The sequence below is a fragment of the Chiloscyllium plagiosum genome, unplaced genomic scaffold (assembly GCF_037043375.1).
Source record: "Chiloscyllium plagiosum isolate Xiang-an unplaced genomic scaffold, Cpla_swu_hap1 HiC_scaffold_7, whole genome shotgun sequence".
Taxonomy (NCBI): Eukaryota; Metazoa; Chordata; class Chondrichthyes; order Orectolobiformes; family Hemiscylliidae; genus Chiloscyllium; species Chiloscyllium plagiosum.
Window position 1 is genome coordinate 83,107,714 of NW_028270145.1, and position 24,977 is coordinate 83,132,690.

The 24,977-nt window shown below is 39.0% G+C and overlaps 1 protein-coding gene and 1 long non-coding RNA gene across 6 annotated transcripts in view; one reads left to right on the forward strand and one right to left on the reverse strand.

The window, feature by feature from the left end:
- Nucleotides 1-24,977, reverse strand: part of LOC122551720 (von Willebrand factor D and EGF domain-containing protein) — a 279,556-nt gene that overhangs the window by 16,275 nt on the left and 238,304 nt on the right. For 2 of the 4 annotated variants that reach the window (XM_043694080.2, XM_043694079.2), the window contains 9 exons: nucleotides 17,904-18,068; nucleotides 12,341-12,868; nucleotides 11,474-11,569; nucleotides 11,230-11,325; nucleotides 6,845-6,940; nucleotides 4,918-5,013; nucleotides 4,554-4,649; nucleotides 1,809-1,904; nucleotides 190-285 (listed from right to left, as the gene is read on the reverse strand). In XM_043694080.2, the coding sequence (XP_043550015.2) occupies nucleotides 190-285; nucleotides 1,809-1,904; nucleotides 4,554-4,649; nucleotides 4,918-5,013; nucleotides 6,845-6,940; nucleotides 11,230-11,325; nucleotides 11,474-11,569; nucleotides 12,341-12,868; nucleotides 17,904-18,068 (1,365 nt within the window). The remainder of the gene's footprint in view (nucleotides 1-189; nucleotides 286-1,808; nucleotides 1,905-4,553; nucleotides 4,650-4,917; nucleotides 5,014-6,844; nucleotides 6,941-11,229; nucleotides 11,326-11,473; nucleotides 11,570-12,340; nucleotides 12,869-17,903; nucleotides 18,069-24,977) is intronic. The other 2 variants (XM_043694081.2, XM_043694082.2) reach the window with 2 other exon arrangements.
- Nucleotides 18,492-24,977, forward strand: part of LOC148149652 (uncharacterized) — a 46,555-nt gene continuing 40,069 nt past the window's right edge. For both annotated transcript variants that reach the window (XR_015757716.1, XR_015757717.1), the window contains exons 1-2: nucleotides 18,492-19,055; nucleotides 20,885-20,974. This is a non-coding gene — a long non-coding RNA (uncharacterized LOC148149652). The remainder of the gene's footprint in view (nucleotides 19,056-20,884; nucleotides 20,975-24,977) is intronic.

Genomic DNA, 24,977 nt, shown 5'->3' on the forward strand with positions numbered 1-24,977 from the left:
ACTAGATGGCTCGTGTACAGAAATAAATTGGTGCATGCTGAATGGACTGAATAATGTCTTTCACTGGTTACTGCATTGCTAAATTTTCAATATCAGTTTCTACCAAACCAAATGCAGTCTTGAAAATCTGAATTAACCTAATCAAATTCCATATTATTTGCCCTCCGACGCATTCCAAGGTGCACTTACGTTGATTGCATCGCTTTCCTTTCCAGCCTGATGGACAGTCACAGATACCTGGGCTCACACACTTCCCTCCATTCATGCACATTGGTTCACAGACACCTGCACAAAGGATAATGTGGTCAAATATTTCAAATTTCAGAAGACCAATGGCCTTCCACCACAGACCGTGAAGCTGCTAGTCCTTTGAAATCTCTCACACTTCCCATTTGATCGGATAGTTATCTGCATTATGTTACTAGGTTGGAACAAAGTCTGTAAAATGAGTGTTTTGAATTGCTAGGATCTGATCTTGCACAGGAGATTGAAATTCTTAGTTAAAGTGTTTTATAGTTTAAAGGCTATTTGTTTTTTTTTCTGCATGTTTCAAGTACAGCCTTTTTAAGCCTGGGTGGTCATTGCTCTGCTGTCGTTTTCTTCACTCCCAGTTCAATACTGCTTTCAGTGACAATTTATCTATGTGAGATTTTTGGAAAAAAAGAGATGCATACCTTTATGCATCTTCAAGTATATACTTTGATTTAACAAATGATAAATGGATCATAATTGCAAGCTATGTGGCAGATCTCATTATCCTAATGTAGTATAGTTCTTAGATAGGAAAGTTCATTTCAAACACTCTAATTAGAGTACATTTGCTGACAGCTTGATCAAAGCCTGAATGGTCATATCTGCTGAACTGGCATTAATCTATTCAATGAAATCTACGGATATTTTGTGGCAAGCTGCCTTCAAAAACTATGGTAAATTCACAGTCACATGTACAGCTGTGCCATGGACAATAGTTACTCATTCAAGTAAATCCTCTTTTCTTGCATTGGAATCGAGTGTTCAACAAAGCTTTGGCAAATGGTCCATGTGAAACCACAACCTAATATATCAACAGGAAATTCACATGCAGTACAAATGTAACTGGAGTCTACCAAAACAGTCCTCTGCTGATTTGCCATCTCGTTTACAACTTTACAGTTGGAAGGTTTATGTAGAAATCCAAATGGATTCCTGACTGATAGGAACTGATAGTATTCAAATGCAGAGTGTTGTGGTTAGTCTTCAGGTTGCAACAGTTAAATGAGTACCTACCCTTTATGCATGACTAGAATGAGAGACAGTCAACACAAGAGCAAAATGATCCTAATCCTAAAGTTTGTTTAGTCAGTAAATGAAGAAGAAAAGCAAATTACTGCTGATGCTTTAAGTCTGAGTCAAACACAGAGAATGCTGGAGAAACTCAGCAAACCTGGCAGTATCTGTGAAGAGAGACGGTTAAAATTTCAAGTCCGGTATGACTCTGCTTCAGAACTGAAAGGTGTTTGGAAAACATCTTTTTATAAATTCGACAAGGAGCAAAGGGGCAGATGTTCAAGAGGCCCAGTGTAAATCACAAATGATGATGAAAGTCATAAAGAGATATAAAATGGGTGCAAAAATAATAAAAAGAAACTACATAAAGCTTTTTGAACAATGCTATATGAGTTTGCATCATACTGGAATAAAAGCAAACTCTACAAATGGAATATGTATGTATTACTGGCTCATCTTTTGCTATTAGCTTCATTGATAATTTTAAACATAGAAGATCACATTTTTAATATTTATGATGATCAGACTCTTAAAAAACTCACTCTTCTGGCATCTTCTTCCCGTATAACCATCAGGACAGGCGCACACATTGTTTCTCATGCAGTGACCACCATTCTTACAAGGGGGACTACAAACAGCTATAAAACAGGAGATTATATTTTAATGTTATCATGGGCACTTCCATTCAGACACTCCCTTATGTATAAAAATACATCCTAGACAAAGCAGTACTATTACACAATTATTTAAACAAATTAAAATAAATCTCTGACTTTATAATGCAGATGAATGACGACAGTTCAGAACTGGTCTTGTGTTGCTTGGGTTCAGGTTTCAATGATCCCTTTAAAACTCAGGGTTCAATTGCTGGTAAGTGTGCTGTGCTGACTTTGAAATTCTGAAAGTTTACTATGGAAAGTATCAGGGTTAATTTTGAAGCGTTAATCTTGAGCACGACGACCCGTGAAATAGTTTATTAGCAACGTCACCTGCTTCTTAAAAGGTGGAAGGGTACATTGGATTTGTACAGAATTACGCAATGACTTATCAGCTCTTTTTAATTCCCACTAGCACAACGATATTTGGAAGTGCTGTGCAAGCTGCGTGTTCTGAAACTTGCTGATATGAGAAAAAAAAATCACAAAAGGATAGATAAATATATTTATTCTTGAAAAGAACATAATTGGTTATACACTTCACAAAGAAAGGAAATAGACCTGGAGTTTGTGCTTGGTCACACTTGTTTACTTGGTACAATTCCCCTGATATCTGCATCAACAGGTGCTCACATTTTAAGGACAAACTGTATTCACTGCAGCTTGACTTTCCTGGAAGCAGGACCATCCTTGAGGTACATTGATCATCACTAGCAATTGTTAGAACCATTGCTGATTTTTTTATTACTTTGTTTATTAAACAACTTTTTGGTTTGCAGCTGTGAATGTGAGCTGAGACAGCAGGTGAATTGCAAGTTGGTTTTTGATCATAGGTTTCTACAGATTTTTCAGTTCTGGGAAAGCAGTATGTTTAACCAGGCGATGTTTGGTTATTAAGAGGTCAGTACCTGGGAATTGTTGCTATGAAGTCTGGGAGGGAACATGCTGGTCAAACAGAGGCAAGACCAGAGCTTGTGAACTGATTTGAACTGGGTGTTTCTGAGAGATGGAGTTTGGCTATGGGATGAGGATTTGATGCCTAATCTTCCATTATTAACTGTTGGAAGTTCAGACACTAGAAGCTAAGTTTTAAGTGTTACTGAAACAAAACAGAAATTGCTGGAGAGATTCAGCAGGTCTGGTAGCATCTGTGGAATGATTTTGAATAAATGTCACTGGACCTGAAACTCTAACACTGTTTTCCCTGCACAGATGTTACCAGCTTTCTGAGTTTCTCTAGCAATTTCTGTTTTCCTTTAAGATTTCCAGCATCCCCGTCCTTTGTTTTTTGTAAACTTCCTTAAGAGTGAAAAGGTAGCACTGATCAACATCCTCAGGAAATTATCCAAGAAACAACGATATATGCCTGCGGAACAACACATTGTGAAAAACGATTAAGTAATCTGGCCAGTTTTGTTACTTACTAAAAATAATCTTTCATTGTGTCTGTTTGTCTCTTTTGTTTCTGAGAATTGGGCTGAAAACTGAGGTTATTTGAGTTTAAACCATAGACATTAATTAAATTGCTTTGCTTAATTTTGTTCTGTTAAAATTTCTGAATTGTTAATAACTCATAAAATCTTTTGTTTAAGTTACAAACTTGGTATCTGGAATCGATTATTCACAAAGCCCAGTTAGTAAATCACTGGGGTTTAATTTTGAAGAATTTTAAATGTTTTTATTTTGAGTTGCAAATGCAGTGGTTGGGGGCGGGGGTGGTGGTGGTTGCAGGGAGCTGATTTTATTGTGGATAAACTGTGGAGCTGGGAAAACGTTCAGCAAGTCAAGCAGCATCAGAGAAGAAGGGGAGTTGGAGTTTCAGGTCGGAACCTTTCATTAGGCTCTCTCTGCATCGTAACATAATTTTCATTTCTCGCGCCTTTGAGGAAATTTCAAAACTTAAGCTTAAATACTTGGGGTGCAAGGATGCTATTATTTGTATTTTGAAAGATCTTCTGGTACACATTTGTTATGCTGGAGTTCATTATGGTCCCATGAGGGAACTGGATTTTTTTTTCCAAAAAAATTGTTTTCAGTCATTTAAAATTGGGTTTACTTACAACGAATGAATTCATGCTGTGATTTGGTATGTTCTGAAGAAGGATCAGCACATTTGAAATGTTAACTCTGCCCTCTCTCCAGATGCTGCCAGACCTGCTGAGTTTCTCCAGCAATTTCTGTTTTGTTGTTTGTGACTTAGTGTGTTTTTTGGTGTAGTATGTTCATTCCCAGTTACAATTTATCAAGAGACTATTTTTTACAGAAGCAAAACTTTGAAAAAGTTTTAAACTGTAACACTGCATTCGTTCATGGCAGACCTTTGCTGATATGAATTTTGAGCAGAAACCCAGGGAACAACATATATTTGAAAACAAATGAGTATGCTTGAAGTGGAGAGCATTTGAGAAATGATCCTTGATTTTTGCAATAAAATGTTTGGAGTCTGAACTAAATAAAACCCTTGAACAGAATGGCTCAGAATGACTTATTCCAACCCAGATTAAACAGCAAGGAATGCAATGCTTTTTCCCATGTATTTCTTAGTCATTAGATTGTTTGCAGAAACCCAGTGCTTTCAGAATGGTGCATAGTGCTAAATCATAAATAAAAGCCCTTAGGGAGAGAACATACCACTCTGACAGTGAAGTCCATAGAAACCACGAGGACAAATACATATATTGTGTCGAACACAAGTTCCGCCATTAAGACATACAGGGGTGCAAACAGCTGCAGAAATGAGAAATTAATCAGTATATCAATTAAGAGTTGGGTGACAATATACATTGCATGTTTAGAAAAGCAGAATAACTTCTGTTTCTTAGGTATTTGCTGTGGGTTGGGATGACTTTAAGGAGAATTTCGCATTTCGTTAAATCTTGCAAAAGCTCTCCTTGGAGAGATGTGCAAAAGTTTTAGTTGACAACACAAACATATGTTCATGTGAAGACAAAAATACAGATTTGAAGTTTAACACTCAAGGTTCCAATTGATTTACCTGTTTCACAGGAGGGTCCCGACCAACCATCTTTACATTTACACACGTCAGGGGAAATACACTTCCCGCCATTCTGACAGTGTCTATTACAAACCACTGTAAATAGAAAACAATTGCATTCAATGTGTCCACCGGCACAAAGAAATGAAGGACTTCACAATTTCAACAGAACAAATACTTTCACATGATGTGAAACCCAAGTCCCTTTGTTCCTTACCCAGTTCCACATCCCTGGGATTCTGTTTTCTGTGGGTTGCTCCTAGCATAGGAGGTTTGAGGTTGGAAGTAGTACATTGGCATTGATAGAGAATTGGCTAATGTGCAGGAAACACTGAGTGGGGATAAGGATTTATTATTCGGGTTGGTGATCTGTGGTTTATGGGGTTCCATGTGGATTAGAGCTGGGACTGCAACTGTTTACAATATATATGTTAATGACTTGGAGGAAGGAAGGGGATATACTGATCGGTACAGTAAGTGGAGAAAAGATGGCAATGTAGGGAAATTTAAAGTTGTTCATTTTGGAAGGGAAAGCAAAATAACTATTATTTAAATGGGGTAAACTGCAGAAAGCTGCAACTCTGAGGGACTTGCAGGTACTTGTGCACAGAACACAGACACTAGCACATTGGTGCAGCAAGTAATCAGGAAAGCTGATGAAATGTTGGTTCTTATTTCAAGGGGATTTGAGTATATAAGTAAGGAAGTCTCACTGCAACTGCACAAGATGCTGGTGAGATTACATCTGGAATACTCTAAGCAGTTTTGGTCCCCTTATTTAACGGAAGATGTTATTTCATTTGGGGGCAGTTAAGTGAAGATTCACAGAGATGATCCCTGGTACTGAGGAACATTCTTATGAACAAAGGCTAAAAAGCTTGTGACAATACTTCCTGGAGTTTAGAAGAATAAGAGGTGATCTTATTGAAACATGTAAGATTCCTAAAAGGCTTGACAGGGTCAATGCTGACAGGATGCTTCTCCTCAAAGTGCACTCTTATTCCAGAGTCTTAGAATAAAGAGGCACCAATTTAAGATTGAGATGAGGAGCGATTTCTTCTCTCAGAATGTTGAGTGTCTTTCAAAATCCTTGCCACAGAGAGCTGTGGAAGCAGAGTTCTTGTGTATACCCAAGGCTTGGGTAGACAGATTCTTGATCAGTCAGGGAAATCAAGGGTTCCAGGGAAAGTGTAGGAAAGTAGACATGAGGAATGTCGGACAAGCCATGATCCTATTGAATGGCGGAACAGGTTGGAGGGACTGAATGACCTAATCCTATATCTGTTTCTTATGATCTTCCAATCTCATTCTTTGGACCTTGATTCCATCTATTCATCTCATTCCCCACTCCATCACCCACCCCCAAACCCCTTCATCAGCATAAATGCCATCATTTCTCAGCTTCTTTTAGTTCCAACAAAGTATCACAGGACACAAAATGGTAACTCTCTTTTCCCTTCACTGATGCTGCCAAAACTATTGAGTTTCTCCAGCAGGTTCTGTCTTTGTTTCAGATTTCCAGCATCCACAGTTTGAGATTTGACTTGATACCTGCGATCTTGACATGTATTAATTAGGAAACTTTTTAAAGATATTAAATAATGTCAGAATGAACAACATTTTCAAGTAGTCTATTCCATAATTTTAGTCTGCCATGAGACAAGGTCTTGCTCTAGCTTTAAGTTATATTGAGCAAATGACCAATACTACTCCTTCGTCGGGTACTCCAGAACAGTCAGATGATTTGTCACAGTGGAGCAAAATGGTTCAGTCCTCACATGTAATAAATATCAGGGTGCCAATTTTTCATGTAAAGTGGATTTAATTTGTACTTGATCCTCTCTTTAATAAAGTCCAACTTACATTAAATGAGGAAATTTTAAGTTTTTAATATGCCAGGTAATACCACGTCAAATAGTACACTTACTTGTTTCACATCTTGGTCCCACGAACCCATAATGGCAGGAGCAGGTATTTCTGGTTATACAAGATCCACCATGTTCACAGGGTGGAATACAGAGAGCTTTATTGAAGAAAAATCATTAGTGCACCATAGTATTAATATGTACTTTGAGTTGCCTTATATTTTCATATTTCATCAGTCTCATCAATTTCATTACTGAAAATAGAATAGAAGCTGGATTGTAACTTAATGTCTTGTAGTTTGTGTTGAAACATCTATTTGCTGTCAATCATTAAAGGAATCAATTGGGAGGAAACATTTTTTTCACTGGTTAAATATCAATAGATTAAAATAACGGATACAGTCAGCTGAAGGGAATACAATACAGCCCTCCAGTGTAAGATTTCTGCGAGAGTGAGACAGAACAGATCTTTCCAAAAGATGTTGGGTGACAATATTTAAATCTACCCTGTGATAGCAACAGGGTTTGTTGCAAGGTTTTTGGTAGCTCATTCAAGACAGTTCAATGGTTACTGAAAAGCAATTTCGGGGTATCATGGATAGTTGGAGGAAGAGTTCGGGAGGTTATGCTGGACCTGCAAAAAATTTGTTAAGCCACAGATGGAGTATCGTAGTTTTGGAATCCACATAATTAGAGGGATATGACAGGACTGGAGAGGGTGTAGAGGAGATTTACCTGGATGTTGTCTGAGCTGGAGAGTTTTAGTTCTGAAGAGAGATTGGATAGTCTGGATTGTTTCCCTCAGAACAGAGGAGATTGAGAGGGATCATAAGTGAGACATATACATTTATGATGAGCATAGGTAGGTTAGACAGGAAGAAATGTTTCCACTTGATGGAGGAATCAATGACTGGGTGCAGAGATTTGGCAATGGGGGGGAAATGGGGAAGATTTAGAAGAGATGTTGGGAAATTTGTTTTTCAACCAGACGTTGGTGAGAATCTTAAGCTCGCAGCCTGGAAGGGTGTAGAAACAGAAATCCTCATAACATTTAAGTAGTATTTAGATGGTACTCGGAAGGATGTGGGCCAAGTGGTGGAAACTGGAATAGTTAGATGGGTGTTTTTGACTGGCATGGTCATGATGGGCTAAAGGGACGTTTTCTGTTCTAGAGATTTCTATGACTCTAATGTGACAGAGCAGACCCTATTTTAGGGGTGTTGATTGTGAGCTGTACAGTAGGGAAAGAGAGAGTAGGTAGATGGCTCTGTCATGTTTGCTGTGATAGCAAGCCCTGATAGCTGCCTACTCATTTCTAGCAGTTCTAAGAACAGGACTCAGAACAGACCTGAGGAGCTAGAGAAGTGAGAAAACCACTGGATTGGTGAAGGGGGCATCATGAGGGGCTCAGAAGAATCCGATGAGGACGAATAGCTCAGTACAGCTGAGAGAATGGGAGTTAGAAAACTACAGCTTAATACAATTGAGGAATATTAGGGCTCAGTGAAAACTCTGAGGCAGTTTCAAGTTTGATGTAATCTGCTATCAGCAAAAAGCTATAATTGTTCCTGTAGTAAGTACTGGAGTTTACTTTCAGAGTCTAAGAGGAACAAACTAGAATAGGAACAGTTATTGAGGCAGTCTATGAAGAGTAATCCCTTGTGAAGTTTAGTAAGATTTGATAATCCATCAAAATTTGGGGCACAAGGGGTGGATGAGAAATTCATGGGACCAGTCTTGATCGCATTTGCCATTGACATGCACCATAGGTCTGATCACTTTATATTGCCTACATTTCCCAGTTAGTTCTGGATATTAAGAAATAATTTGTATTGTAATAGATTGTATTACTGCTGTCATTTGTATTATTTAGACCAGACTGACATGTTATGTTACGTTGTTTGTTATGATTCCAGGCAAGGTCGCCAAATTGTTACAATCCAACTTTAGAGAACAGTGACCTTTAAAGTTGACATCAGATGAGATCTAGAGGACTTATTGAAAGAATAAGGTCACAAGGTTCCGTGGTTTCGAACAAAGAACAACGTTCAGAATACACAATTTGACAGCAATAATACCCACCCCTATCCAGGGTAGAATGTTGCATGTTGTTCCCTCACATCTTTTGGAATGCTAAAGTAAGAGCAAAGTGCTGGGAATGTGAAATAAAAACTGAAACTGCTGGACAGGCTCAGCAGGTCTGGTAGCATCTGTGAAGAAAGATGTTAATGGTTCAAGTCCAATAGGACTCTTCTTTGAAGAATATTAACTCTGTTTCTCTCTCCACAGATGCTGCAATTATTTTTTGAAATGCTCTGGTCTCTGAATGTTACATTCTCGGAATGCTGGGAATGTATTTCATCCCAATTGACAGGAGCAGCAGCATGCATTATCTACAAGGTGGACCTCAGAAATCAAGTTTTCTTTGACACCATCTTCGAAAACCGTGACTATTGTGTTACCATTTTAAAATTAAGTGTGCGATTCAGCCAAGGATGAGGATAGCACCATATGGTCAACATACAGATAGTTCTTCTATAATGTGATGGTGGCGTTCTTGTGCAACCCCGTATTATAGAAAAATTACCCTTTAGAAACAGTGCTTAAAGTATTGGCAATGTATTAGTGTTACAGCCAACAGATGTTTTAAAAGTTTGCGCTTTAGAAAGTATTACCAATTCATCAATCGCGTTGCAGTGAATTCACGTTAATAAAACGTGCATTATAGCAGAATGGCCTGTACACACAACAGAGATTTCTAAACACAGTGTAAGGTTAATACAATTATAAATCCTGGGTAGGCATTTCAGCCATGCAACTGAAACGTCCGTGGAGAAAGCACCCCCCTTTCCCCATGGTTCCTTGCAACAACAACCAGAAGAACCCTGTAGAACATCATAAATTAATGGCAGTGCCATCACCATGTTTCAGGTTAACATTTCAGTCCAATTCACTGACAGTTTAAACACAATGCAAGGCACTTCACTTAATGTGGCAGCTTCAGCCACATTTGGAGCAGTAGCTCTCAGGAGTGTGTTTCCTCCATTATGGTTAGATACCTATTATTTAGGTCTGGTTTGCCAGAATAGGAGTGGATTGTCCTTCTCAGTTTTCCAGATTTAACTGTCTAATTTCAGACAAACTTCAAAACAGGAGCACAAGAGGTATACCCTGGAATTTACCTGGATGAGGCAAGGATTAGCTCAGTCTGAAGAAACTATATTTGACACTATTGTTTCACAAGTAGCACTGATGAGAAGTTAATGGAAAGTTCTTGCAACACATCTTTACTAAATGGAAGTAAATAAGTATGTTGCACTCGCATGGACAAAACAAAATTGACACATAAATGCTAATGAGGCACTATAATTGAGTGTTCAGATACCTGGCTAAGATTTTATCAATACATTGCCTGTCTGATGAAGTACAGCAGAGATACACCCATATTGAAACAGTTTTTTTAAGGCAGGTTGCCTTCATGGATTTGAATGTATGGAAGTTTTGAGAGTTATATGGAATGGAAAGCAGTTGTTGAAATTTTAGTGAAAAGAAGAAGGGTAAAGTACACCTTCAATGCATTCACCAGACTTGGAGGCAGAGATATTCAATTTAAGAATTGTATGAATCTGTCTTGGAATGGATATTCCTCTGCAACCTCTTCAGGCTGCTGCTATATCTCCACCACTTCTCATGAAGCCTTTGGTATCTTTAACCTTAAACACAAACTTAAGCCAGTACTGTAGGATGTCTCCAGATCAATTCAGACAACAAGAACATGCCTTTGACAGACCAATGATGTGCTTACTCAGTAGTGGGTGCATGGCAAGGTTACAGGAGAAATCTTGATCATTCAGGAGCTATCCTTTTGAGATCAAAATTTGATGTTATGTTGTATTGCTTCTAGATTTTTTTTCAAAATCAACTTGTTCAGACATGTTATGATACATCCTGGAAAAGATGGGATCTGAACTAAAGCCTCCTAACCCAAAGCCAAGGACACTACCACTGTACCACAAGACCCTATTTAAAGAGACACTGTTCCCTAGGGGCAGTCTCAATATAACAAAATGTAACAAAAAGGGAAAGAAACTAGGGAGGGACTAAATCAAATTAGAGTCAGAGAGGGAGTTAATGCTTCTGTTTTTCTCTTGATTTTCCAAACAAAGATACAATGGGATTCCATGGCTCTCTGTTAAAAAGAGAGAAATTGGAGAGGCAAGAGTTGTGCAGGCTGATAGCTGTTAATATAACCTATAACTTTCAGTAATTCTTGTAATAGCAGTCCAAAGTATTAGCGGAAGTAAAAAAGCTGCCAAATAGGATTCTGTAAATGCTACCAATATTAATCTTGGCTCTCATACTACGTAGAGACCCTGACAGGCATACGAATAGGCAACATGCAACTTGTATCCCTTCTGGAGGTGGACACAAAAAAACCTATTCCTACCATCTTCACAGGTCAGGCCATTGTATCCACGGGGACACTCACATACATCTGGTTTGATGCATTTCCCTCTGTTTTTGCAATCAGGCCGACAGATCGCTAATAAAGACAAGTGAGCATAACATTAGACTTTGTGCCAATAAAACACTCTGCAGTCATTCATTTGTAGCCAATAACATTGCAAATTTAAACGTTTCAAACAAGGACATTTCTTGCAAAACCTCTTTAAACAAAGTAGAGTTCCTACCTATGTGACAGTTATACCCTGTGTACCCAGGCATGCAACGACATGTATTAGGAGCCGCACATTCCATATTCTTTCCACAAGGGTACCTGCATATAGCTAATAAATATCACAGTTGTTAGTTGGGGCCTATTGTTTTTTTAAATGCCACACATGACTATCATTCCTGCAACATTTGTCTGAAAAGTCATTGAGAACAGGTGGCACGATGAAAGAAAATAGCCAGCTGTGACTCAGCTGGACTTTCCGGTGAGAAAATATGTGCAATCTCCTTGGAAGGATTACTGGAAGGGGGTATTCTTAAACGGAGGGGGTGAAGTTGAGCTGTGTATAATCTCTTGGATTGGCCAGAGATCATACTGGACACAGAATTCAGGTGTACATGGGGAAGAGTAGGGCTTATAATCCATTACACATCAATTCTAAGTTAGTTTTAAAATATACACAATTTTACATTTCTGTAGTTTGCAGATACAGAAAACGTGTCTTTCTCATGTTCTGAGACACATCTTACAACAGATGGTGGTCACCGAACAGAAAGGGGCCGAGGAAGAATCGGAACTATGCAAGCACATGATGAGAAAACGTGTGACGGCAATGAGACAGCAATTGAGGATGGTGGGAGGCTAGTGACTGAGATGGAATTGCATGACAGGGGCTAGACAATCTGCCAGTACTATGAGGCAGAATATTCATGTAGGGGTATACAGCTAAAGGTGTGAGATAGGATCATACGAGACCATTGAGAGTGCACACTGAATTGAAAGTTTCTGAAGCAGTTATATGGATTTTACAATTGTTGTACAGAAAGCAACATAACCAACACAGTTGTGAGCTATTTAAACTCTCTTCACAGTCAGTGCATTTTACCTTTGCATATTAAACCATCACCAGTATATCCAAAAGGGCATCGTCCACATTTAAAACCCCCAAACTCTGTGGGCTCACAGGGAACTCCATTGAAGCAAGGCATGTCAGCACAGGTCTTCTTTTTCTCAGTAGGAACTAACTCATTACTGATGTGGGTGATGGAAATGGCTTGCGATGCTGTCACAGCTCGCAGTGCAGAGGCAGCAGGTCTCCAAAGTGTGGTTGTTTTTTGTAAAACCTTAGGTTGAACAGCAACCTGAGATATGGTTCCAGAGCTTAGAGCTGCAGTATCTGTTATCTTTGAGTAAATGGAATAAGGTAAGCTCAAAGTTGCATATGGCTTATCTGTCTTGAGAGCTGGAGATGGTTTTGCTTTAGTAACTGCTTTCTCCATTGTCACTCTGTCAGTCAAAGGAGTAAAGCCAGGAGTGGCTTTTTGGCTCATTGGTGGCAGTCTAACTGGCCTGTTACTTATTCTTCGAGTGGGAAACCAGTGTTGACGAAATCTTGAAGCAACATGTGGGGAAACTAGAGGAACAGAGACAAAAGTTTACAAATGCATCTGTAATAATTTCAAAAGGATCATTTTTAATGTATCACCACTTGAAATTACAGGAAATTAGTCATCTTTACCATACTGCATTTTTACTCTTAATCACTGAAAATGGGAAATGTTCCATCAGTAGTATCATAATTGTAATTGCAGATGCAATCAAGGTCATTTATGGAAACCTGTCAAAATAAAGTTACTGCATCGTATTGTCAATTCAAACTCACTTAACCTGGGGATATCCAAGCAAAGACCTGAGGGCAATGTATGATTTAATTAACTGTGAAGATTTTACGTTCTGTTTGCTTTCCCCACTTTTTGTCTGATTCACAGATCAGCTTGTGTTCAGTGCTGCTTCCTCAATGATGGAATAAGTATAGTTTCATCTGTTCTCACACGAAACTATTAAAAATTAATGTTCTACATCTATGGCCCAGCATATTCTCCAAATCCCAATCTACCATAACCATTAAGGAATGGGATCAACCTTAGTCATAGTCAGTATTTTGATTGTTGCGAACAGCTGAAGGGATATGCTGTTTGATATGATATTCCAGTCTTTGGGACATATAGTCTGTATATCTAGCATTAAAACAGCAGTGAAATGCACATCCAGATAACTGATCGAGCTAACTAATGCACAACAAATTGCGGGATTTCGAAAGACTACTCTGATTTTCACATGCACCATGAGGCCATCCCAGACATATACATCAGTAAACCTGACAAAGGAATGTGAACAGTTATCTTTAACAAGTGTGATTATATCAACAATATGAAGACCATTCTTAATGATGGGTCCAAATTTGTATCCATTGGAACAGCTAGTCCACACAACCAGACATTTACTTGAAAACAAGCTAAAATAAATGCTTATAGGACTTGTGTGAAAGCATTGAACTAACGGGTGATATACATGATAAGGTTTATCCTGACATCTCATGGTATTCTGTGTATATTTGGGCTGCCCAAGGCACACAAATATGATGTCCTTTCATGCCCTATGTTATCTATGACCACTGCGCACAACAAGAACTGGCCAACTATGCAATTTGCGCAACCGTTCACTGCAAAGGACTCCTTTACAATTGCAAAAACCATGCAGAACTTGTATATTGATAGCAATAAAGTGAAACTGGGTACTGAAGATGCTGGAGATTAGAGTCAAGATTAAAGTAGTGTTGAAAAAGTACAGCAGGTCAGGCAGCATCCGAGGAGCAAGAAAATCAATATTTTGGGTCCTGATGAAGAGCTTTTGCCCGTAACGTCGATTTTCCTGATCAGCGGATGCTGCCTGACCTGCTGTGCTTTTCTAGCACCACTCTAATCTTGACTATTGATAGTAATGCTGTATCTATATGCTCACTTGACATCATTAACCTATTCACCAGTGTTCTACTCAGGAAAAAATTAAAAGTTTGCAGACAGCACTATATCCTGGCAATCAATTTACACTGAACTTATGAACTCAGTAATTGTGCATTTGAGTTTTAAAGACACTATGTGTGGCCAAATAGATTCTATAGCCTAGGAAACCCCATTTCTCGTAGCTCTTGCTTTGAACTGCAACAGTTCAAAAGGAAACTCATCACCATCTTCTCAAGGGCAATTAGGGATAGGTAATAAACATTGTCTTAGTCAGTGAAGCCCAAATTCAATGAATACATTTTAAAAAAAGGTTTGTAAACAGGTCCAGAGCCATTTGCTAACCATGCAAGCTCGATGTTCAATTAGGCCACGTCAAAGCCATCCTGTAGGATAATGGCTACTGCTCCCCCCACTCCTCCCAGCACCCAATCACCAGCCTCGTGATTCAGGATTCTCTAGCCCTTCCTTCAACACCAACCTTTCAGCCATGCATTCATCTGTTCTAACTGCCTATTGCTATATTCACGGGCATGTGTCTCGTGACATCCTATTCTCTGGCCCCACGAAGACATTATCCTTGAAGCCATTACGGTGTCTGTACCCTTCACTGCTGAGTTTCCTACCTCCAGTGTTCTCCCTCTTTTTCTCCTTTCCCCTTGATCAACTGGGCTCTGACTAAACTCCCCAGTGGAACCATTATTCTCAGCACTTTGGAAAGCAGAAAAAAACTTTCTTTCCGAGTGAGATGCGGTCTGTGGCTTCCTTGACTACTTGCCTGTCTTAGCCAGTGAAGCCCAAATTCAATGAACAAATAAAAAAAAAGGCTTGTAAACAGGTCCAGAGCCATTTGCTAACTGTGCAAGCTTGATGTTGAATTAGGCCACATCAAAGCCATTCTGCAGGATAATGGCTACCGCTTCTTCTAACTGGTGGCCACCCATTCCTTCTCTGTATGTGCTTCAAGCTGCAGCGACCACATCGAAAAATGTGATATCCATGTAACTCTCAGCTTCATGCCTCCATCCGATACTCAAGCTGATCAAACCAACACTTTCTTTGGTCAGAATGTAGCTATCTACACAGCAGCAACAAAGTCTAAAGTAATTCCCAGTCTGCTACCATTCACTCTTGGAAGGGCAATTAATGGTGGTCTTGGCAGTGACACCCAAGCAAAAGAAGAACTTTCTCAGTAGTGCATTGTAATATCAGCCCAGATTTTGTGCTCAAGTCCTGGAGAGGGAAATTGAACCTACAGCCTATGACTCAGAGTACTGTCAGCTTAGCCACATCTGGATGAGGATCAATTCTGGATAGCAACGTACAAAGAAGAAATATTCAGGCTGTTGAACTCAAGGAACATAATCCCCGTTTTGAACAAAATCTGTGAAAATGTCAATTTTTGTAGTTGACTAATGACTCAACGACAAAATTGGATCAATATGTGGCTTTGAAATGACTGCTTACTCAGCACATGATATCAATCTTGAATTGGCAATTAGAGTAAGATTGGTACTCTCATTTTTTGTCAAAACATTAATTTCATCCACAATTACAAAGTGTGCTGATACAATCTGGCACAACCCAATTTAGGACAATCTGCAATAGGAGGTCCTTATGGTGGTCATTAAAAGCAAATTGCAAGATAGTGAACATAGATCATTGTGCCACAATGGATTTCATTAGTGACAACCAAAAAGAATGTGTGGTATACAGAAATAAAAACCTCATAGTACTATTGTAAATGGATTCAGAACACAGATGGGAAACATCTGTGAACAATCTATCCTGGAAGTTGGTTTTAATGGGTCCACTGAGTGCGAAGTTTACATAGATTTGTAACTGTGCCATTTTGATTCGAAGTCCCTGAGTTGTAAAGCTGTTAGTACTCAAAACCTTACCTGCACCATGACTTTAGAAATCCATGTTTATCAGGCCATGAAAAATTCTGTGCAAGTATTAAAATTTCATTTGTGTTTTACTATTGTAGCAAAAGGTAACAGTTGGAGTGGTCAACGAGTTTTCAGGAATATTTTTCAGCTCTGACAGATTTGTTGACTATTCAAACTTGCCTGAACAACAATTTTGCTTTGTTCATTCTCAAGATTTAAGTGTCACTGACAAATCAGACAATTAGTGTCCTTGAGAAGATGGGGGGTGGTGGGTTACCCTTTTCAACATCACATCAATATCTCTCAAAATACAATGTGATTTCGATATTCACAGTAAATGATGTATGAAATATAAACTGACAGTGAATAATGACAGACAAGCCATTCAAAAAAGGAACAGGATTAATTCTTGAATCAGTAGCAAGTAGGAGAACATAGCTTCGAGTCCAGATGAAGTAAAATATAACATTTACTGAGCTATAAGAAAACAACACGCAACCATTTAATTTTTGGCATACATATTATGCTACTTAGATATCAGGGTAATGGTCCTTTTCTTTTAAATTACTCTTTTTACATGGGAAATGTATGAGAGATGGGCTGAGGGATGCAAGATTTGGCCCGTTCAATATGTAGATTAGATTATGATTTGGAGATGCCGGTGTTGGACTGGGGTGTATAAAGTTAAAAATCACACAACACCAGGTTATAGCCCAACAGGTTTAATTGGAAGCACACTAGCTTTCGGAGCGATGCTCCTTCATCAGGTGATTCTGAAGAAGAATCACCTGATGAAGGAGCGTCGCTCCGAAAGCTAGTGTGCTTCCAATTAAACCTGTTGGACTCTAACCTGGTGTTGTGTGATTTTTAACTTTAGATTAGATTAGACTAGATTACTTAGTGTGGAAACAGGCCTTCAGCCCAACAAGTCCACACTAACCCTCCATGTAAGCTTGCTCTCAGGCTTTAGAGAGGCTTCAGAAAAGAGTTTTGGAAATGGTTCCAGGATGAAGGGGATTTAGTTCTGTTGATACGTTGGAACGTTGGAGCAGCCAGGTTTGTTCTCCTTAGTTAGAGAAGCTTGACCGGAGTACGATAGGAATGTTCAAAATCATGAGTGGCCTGCAGAAACGGTTTGTACTAGCAGAAGATTCAAGAACCAGAGGACATTGATTTGAGGTGAATGATAAAAGAACCAGTGGGGATTTTAGAAAAAAATCTATTTTTACACAGCAGTTGGTTAGGATCTGAAATGCAATGCCTGGGACTGTAGTGGAGGCAGATTGAATTGATACTACCAAAGGGAATTGAAGAGCAAGGAAATGAAGATTTTACGGAAAGGGCAAGAGACTGGACTAGTTTGTGCATTCTCCCAGTGTCTGCATGGGGTTTCCTCTGGGTGCTCTGATTTCCTCCCACAATCCAAAGATGTGCAGGTTAGATGGAAAGGCCATGCTAAATTGTCAATTGTGTGCAGGGGTGTGCGGGCTAGATGGATTAACCATGGCAAATGCAGGGATATAGGGGAGGGGGTGGGTCTGGGTGAGATGGTTTTTGGAATGTCAATGTGGACTTGATGGAGCAAATGGTTTGCTTCCACACTGTAGGGATTCTATGATTCTAGTTGATTTGCTCATGAATAGACAGCATGGTCACAATGAACCAAATGGTCTGTTTCTGCATTGTACCCATTCTATAACTCTGTGTCTTATCCTGTGAAGTATTCATGGATCCACAATGCTGAAATGTAACTCACCATGCAGTGGGATCTTCATACATGTTCGCCCAGTTCCCAAGAATCCGACCGGGCATCGTCCACAAGCAAAACCAACAGAAGGTGGTTTCCGATCAAAACAGCGAACCCCTGGGAAGCAGGGTTTATTTGCACAAGTAATTGTGTTCAGTGGGACAGAGGTTAGGGCTAAATAAAAACAGAAGGTTGGTTAAGAAATCAGAACAATTTACTTAATGGAAATTCATCAGCTGCCAAGTCATAAACCTACAAACAAGTGGATTAAACTTGTTTTAAAAAGTGTTTATTTCAGTTATAAAGTCAAAAATGCATGATAGTGTGAGCTAAGACAGAGTGATTAATTGCAACATGAAGAGTTTCTCTGCACGTGTCCACTCTATTTGAAATACTTTATTTCAATTAGTCATACCCTACTCATTGTTCAGGCTCATAGGAAACCTGAAATTTGGAGCAAATGGTTTCCCCAAGTATGTAACCTGGAGCAATTGTGAATTTGAGACTTTGAGACACAGCAAGAAAGAGGATCTGTTTACAAGTGGTCTGAGATCTAGCAGCAGCTGCCTGTCTTCAGGCTCAGTAAGGCTATGTACCAGAATCAGAAACACCTTGCATCAGGCAGTAGGTTTCAGGCAAAGCAAGGCAGTTTCAGCTTCAAGAATCAGGAAGTCTGTTGCTATTTTGAGTTTAGACCTTATAGATCCCTTGGCCTGTTACCTCAACAGAGGTTTACTGGAACATGCTGCTTCTGATCTGGTTATGCTGCCTTATCAAACATGGAGGCTGGAGGCAGTCAGCTGCTCAAGCTGGACATCTCTACCTGCTAGAGAACCAGGCAAAAGAGGGACCCTGCAACAGGTGGTCTGCGATACCTAGAGAAACAGACAAAATAAGGACTCTGAAACAGACAGTCAACATCCTCGAGAGGATCAGGCGAGTGGAGGACCTGATACAAACAGTCAGCATTACCTAGAGGATCAGGCAAGTAAAGTAACCTGAGACAGGCAATCACTAACAGACATAGAATCATTGAAGCTGACTGACAAGAGTTTTTTTTTTCTGCTTTCTCATCCCGAGTTAAAATTGGATAGTCCAAAAGTAGGCTTTAGGCATGGCTGAAAAGATCACCTAGATTGAATATCTGCCTGATGCCATGTGGTAAGTCATAGACACTTTACTGTAGCCAAGATGATCACAAGTGTGGGCTATGTCTGTAGCTGCAAAAATACATGAGCTCTAGATTTTGGGGGGGGGGGAACACGAGTGGCGGCTGGAATCACTGCTGTGCAGCTGTAAATCTGAGAGACATGTGAACATTTAACAAAGTGGTTACACAACAGATTAAGACCAGGCAGGAAGAGAGAGAATGGGTGACTGCTAAACTGTATAGGAAGATCAGGCAGATAATTGCAGCAGTTCTGGAGCCTGAATCACTGAATGGTTTTCCACATTGGATACTGGTAAGGGACAGAAGTGGTAGGCGATTCAATACTTAGGAAAACATAGAGGCATTTCTTTGGCTGTAGCCATGATGCCACCATCAAAGAGGTCAATGAACAGCTGTAGGGCATTCTTTTGGGTTAGGGTGAAGAGCTAGTATTTGTAGTATACATTGGAACCAAAGAAATAGGCAGCAAGACGAATGAGGTCCTGAATGTAGACTTTAGGGAGCTATGCAAAAGACTGAAACCACAGCCTCCAAGACAGTAATCTCAGGATTGCTCCCAGTGCCACATCGTGGGTGTAGAAATATGAAGATTGGACAAAGGAACACATGGTTGGAAACATGTTGATGGGGGGATGGTTTTAGATTTTATGGACTTTGAGACCAATTCTAGGGCAGGTAGGATCTGTACAAGGAGAATAACATATCTTAGCATAACTGGATGAACATCCAGGGAGATTAGATAGGGCTGTTGCAAATTGAATATGCTAATGCTGTTGGGAAGGATTTGGTCTAGCTTTTCAGGACTGTGGGAACGTAAGTAGGAATTAAGATAAAATAAAAATAAGACTCATTACGAGAATTAGAAAAAGAGTAAATGAAAATGGAAAACAACAGAAGCAAATCATAGAATCAATGAAGGCTAAACTGTAGGACACTGTGAAGGTAGATAAAAGAGTAAAACAAAATTAAAAGCATTCTGTCTGAATGCATGCAGGATTGACAGCAACACAGATGGATTGATTGCATTAGCAGTAAAGGAGTATGATTTAATTACCATTACAGAGACGCAGCTGCCAGTGCCTAAAACTGGGAACTGAATGTTGAAGTACATTTGACATTCAAGAGAGATAGGCACAAACAAATAAGGTGGAGTAGTGCTTATAATCTGGGATGGATCAGTGCATTAATGAGAGGGGATCTCCAATGGGAAAAACGGAATGTACAAACTGTTTGGGTGGAGCTAAATAACAAGAAAGGGGTAGCAAACATTGGTAACACTGGTTTAAAGGCCACCAAGTTGTAAATGTAAGATATAGCACAAATCAGGAAATTTGAGTTGTGTATAGCAACAGGAATGGAGTAATCATAGATGACATTAGGTTTACCCAGTCTGTGTGTATATCAATAAGCAATGTGGTGTAGGAAGTATTCCTGGAGTGTGCTTGAGATAGCTTTCTGTAGCAATCCAAGGAACCAATTAGGGCACAGGTTATTTTTGATCTAGTATTACACAATGAGAAAGGAATAATTAAAATCTTGTTGCAAAAATATCTTTGGGGAATAATGACCATAGTTTGATGAAACATTTGGTTACATTTGAAAAGTTGCACTCAATCTGAAACCAACATGTTAAATTGCAATAAGCTTATGAAAGTACGAGGGAGACGTTAACTATGGTGAATTGGGAAAAAAAAACATTAAAAGGTGTGATGGTAGATAGACAATGGCTAGTATTTAAAGATTTAATGTTTGCTGTCAAAATAAATATATATATATTCCTTGAAGGCAATAATACTATTTTTAACTTCCCTTGTCAAAGGAAGCAGCCAATAAAATTGTCAAAGAAGTTGTAAACCTTGGAATTGGGAGAATTTTGAAACTCACTCAAGGAGGACAAAAAATTTGTACGGTAAGAAAGTGTGATGAAGCTGTTCCTTTAACAAGGTTATGCTGTCCTTGGCTTTTTTTTCCCCAGAGAGGTTGTAAATGACACAGACTCTGAAAAGTCTGGAGATAAAGGGTTTTTGGGCCAATTTGATAATAGCTAACAAAGACTGCCTCAGGCAGAAGGCTTTCAAGTTCAAAAGAAATACTGGTACAATGAAAGGGGAGTGGCCAGTTCTGCCAGCTCAGCTTTTCTCTGGTTTGTTTTGTTTTTAAGCGTAATGTGAAAGAAAGGCAGTTAGACCCACAGAAGCAGGTCCAGGCTGGTACTCTCTCTCTTGACTTCTATCCTGTAAGAACCTGTGGTTGCTATTACCGTTTGTGCCAAGGGGTGTTTATGGGGTTTGTTGCAAGCATTTGAAACAGCATCATTAAGTTGGGATGATCTGTTGGGTTTTCAAAGAGGTTAAATAATTCGGAATTCTGTTTTCTTTTGTTTGTGTTTCATTCAGTAATCTTGTAAATAAGTTCTGTTTTGGTTAAAATTAAATGGTTTGACCAGCTGTTTCTCTCCTGGAATATACACCTTACACCTGTTTAAAACAACTAGCAACGTTAGGGTCTGGGCTACCTTCTTGAAATGTCTTGAGGGGTCTAGCCTGGTCCATACAGATTGGGGCTCTTTGCAGGATTTGTTCTGTAGTTCAAAATTGGGATGAGAGTTGTTGGACTCAAAGGCAGCAAGTGGTAGGTGTTGGCGTCTTTTGTTCTGGTTGTTGAATTCGGTTGGTTTAAACAGTGCTTGGGATAGCACTGGCTCTTTCAGTCACCGAGAGTTTTCTGAGGGTAGAAGAAGTGACCTTGGGGGTTTTACAAAAGGTGATTAAGGCCAAGCTGTTGGAGTTAGCAAACAAGCTGGAGTTGGAACTGCCTCCTTCCGTGAGGAAAGGAGAGATAATTGCAGCAATAGCTCTGCATTTAAATTTGCTGGAAACACCATCAGAATATTGAGAGATGGCTAAAATTCAACTGAAAATGAAGCAGCATAAGTTAGAGGCAAAAGACAAGGAATTACGTTTAAAAGCAGAAGAGGGAGAAAAAGAGACGGAGTTTGAACTTTGGAAATTGACACTTAGACAGGATCTCAAAAAATCACTTTCTGAATTAGGGAGAACTCGTGGAAGAGCAGAGAGTTAAAACGGCAAGATTAGCAGCTAATATAGCTGATGATTATGAGTTGGTCCATAAAACAAAGTTTGGCTTCCAGAAGCAAATTCAATCCATGAGAGAGAGAAATTGGGGGAAAACAGGAATCCTCACGTGGAAAGGGAAAGATGGATCTCAGTGAAGAACATCAGAATAACTTACCACAGGGTAAAAAGGAAACCCTTGGAGGGGACAGAGAAGTTAAAAAGCTCCGGTGTTTTCACTGCAATAAAGTAGGCCACGCAAAATCACTGTGTTGGTGGGTTAGGAGGAAGCCAGATGTAGCAAAATAGGATAGGCCAGTGAATTTTGTTGGAGTGTTACAGAAAGCACAGTGGAGGCTAGAAAGCTGCACCACAATGTACAAGCTGGTCACAGGTTGGTTAAGGAGGAAGTGCCAAATCTTCTTAAACCATATACCTGCAAAGGTAACATTTATTCGTTTAAGCCAGGAGCAGCAGATAAAGAGGTTACAATATTAAGAGACACAGGATCCTCTCAGTCTGTGATGCTGAAAGATGAAGAGATATGTACTTCTGAAGGACTATTGCCAGAAAAGGTACAAGTAATGGGAGTTCACAATTGAGCGTTTTTTTTTGTCTCACTATGTAAAGTGAGGTAAGAGTGTCCAGTGAAGAGTGGAGAATTTGTGGTTGGAGTACTGGACAAACTCTTAGCTCCACGAATTCAATTTGTCCTTGCTAATGATACCGTTGATTCACCTGTAGGAGCGCTGCCTACTGTAGCTGAAAGGCCAGCAAATAACTTAATCCAAAATGAAGTAATGCAAAGGTTGTGAGCAACTGAACTACTGTAGGACACATATCCTGGAAGTTTTCCGAACTGTGTGGTAACAAGTCACAAAGTCACCAACTGAAACAGGAGAGATCAAAGAAAACAGATAAGAGTGTTGAAGTGGAATCTGTTTGATCAGATAGTTGAGACAAGCCAGAGCAGATAGATAGCAAATAATTAAGATCCAAGGGTCATGTGAGAATGAGGAAGTCAAAAAATAATATTTATAAACAATAGATTTTTAGAAATTAATGTTGACAAATCCCAGAACCAATGCTCTTCACCCTGGAATGTTAAGAGATAGCTACAGAGATAGTGATCATCTTTCAAAACGCTTTTAATTCTATAACGGTACCTGTAAATTGGAAATGCTGTTCTAAATGTTGACGTCTGGGGTCACAATTATATAATTCTCTCTGGTCAGGAAAAAAAGTCCATATATCCCTATCCTCTGCCTCTTATCCCTTGCATTCCAAAATAAATCATGTTCCTTTTTAGTACCACACACTTATTTTTTCCAAATCCGTTGTATATTATCACATGTTTCAGAAAGTATAATTTTCATCAATCCTCTCTATATTCAGCAAATAACTTAATCCAAAATGAAGTAATGCAAAGGTTGTGAACAACTTGCAGTTTTATAAGCTGTATGTCTCAAAACACATACTTCAGAACACATAGTTGGAGATTAAGTTTGTTATTGAAGTTGCAAAACATAATAGCTTCAAATGGGGAAAACATTTTCCTTTTTACAATACATAGGGCAAGCTATGAGCTTCTCATGATTAAGAATCATGATGTAGCTTTTAGAAAAAGTTTGCAGAATATTTCTAAAACAGTTCTGCCAGGTGTCCAAGTTGAAGAACCAATATTAATATGAATTCTGCGTGAATGGGTTCCATTATTGTATTTATCTTATACTGGTTGTTGTAAATCATGTAAGAGTTAGATTTGCAAAATGCAAATTAACAGGTTATTAGTAACAATTTTACAACAGAGATCAGAAAACAAGTGTTACCTTTCAAAAGTGTATAAAATAAATAAATATGCCATGTAAATTAATGCAGCATTATTCAAGTTATTCAAATCAGAAATACAAAAAGATTAGATGAGCTTAATAATAATGTTCTCAAATATAAGTTAATAGGAATGTTGCATTTAATCAAGTTGGACTGGTAAATTGCACCATATGACTCGGCTTTAAATATCCTTGGGGTCTTCCAAAATTGTTAAATGATCCCATAACTGGGTAACAGCAGGAATGAGTTGAATCAGAGTTGAGTAAAACTGTATGATGAATATCGTTTCAGGATTTTTCTTTCTGCATTGTCTCCTGATGCCCTGACAAATGATTATTTTCCCCAGAAGTAGTTCATGGTCCTTCATAAAGTGCCCTATAATAAAGGAATGTATAAGGTCAGACCTTGCAGAGTCAGGGAACAGGAGGGAGAATGGATTCAAAGCAAAAAGCAGAGAATGGGAGTAAATAGTAGTTATTTGGAGTAACAGAACTTTGGAAGTATGTTTCACAAATCTCAGTGGTTGACCACAATCATTCACAACCTCCATTAACAGTCTGGATAGGGAGTCAAAAAGTTTCTAAATATGCAGATGGTACCAAATTTTGCTGGAGATGAGGGGGAGATGGAAGAAGAAGACGACTGCAGGGAGATGCAGTTGGTATCATCAATACGGAGGATGCCTGAAACAAATTACAAGACAACTTTAATAAACTTTCATTGTGGGAAAAATGATTCACAGAAAAAGTGCACCACAGATAAATATGGGGAATTTTGTAGGAAGATTAATCCATGTTATACTTGGAAGGTGCATTGTTGTTGAAGTGCAGAAATAAAGGATCTCAGAGTACAAATACACCAATCATGAAAAGTTATGCCACACATTAGCAAGACCTTCAAAAAGGCTATGAAGCAGAAGACTTCATTTTTAGAATGATAGAAATAAAAGGCAAGGAATTTATGCTCAACCTGAAAAGAATATTAGAGTCATAGAGACATACGGCACGG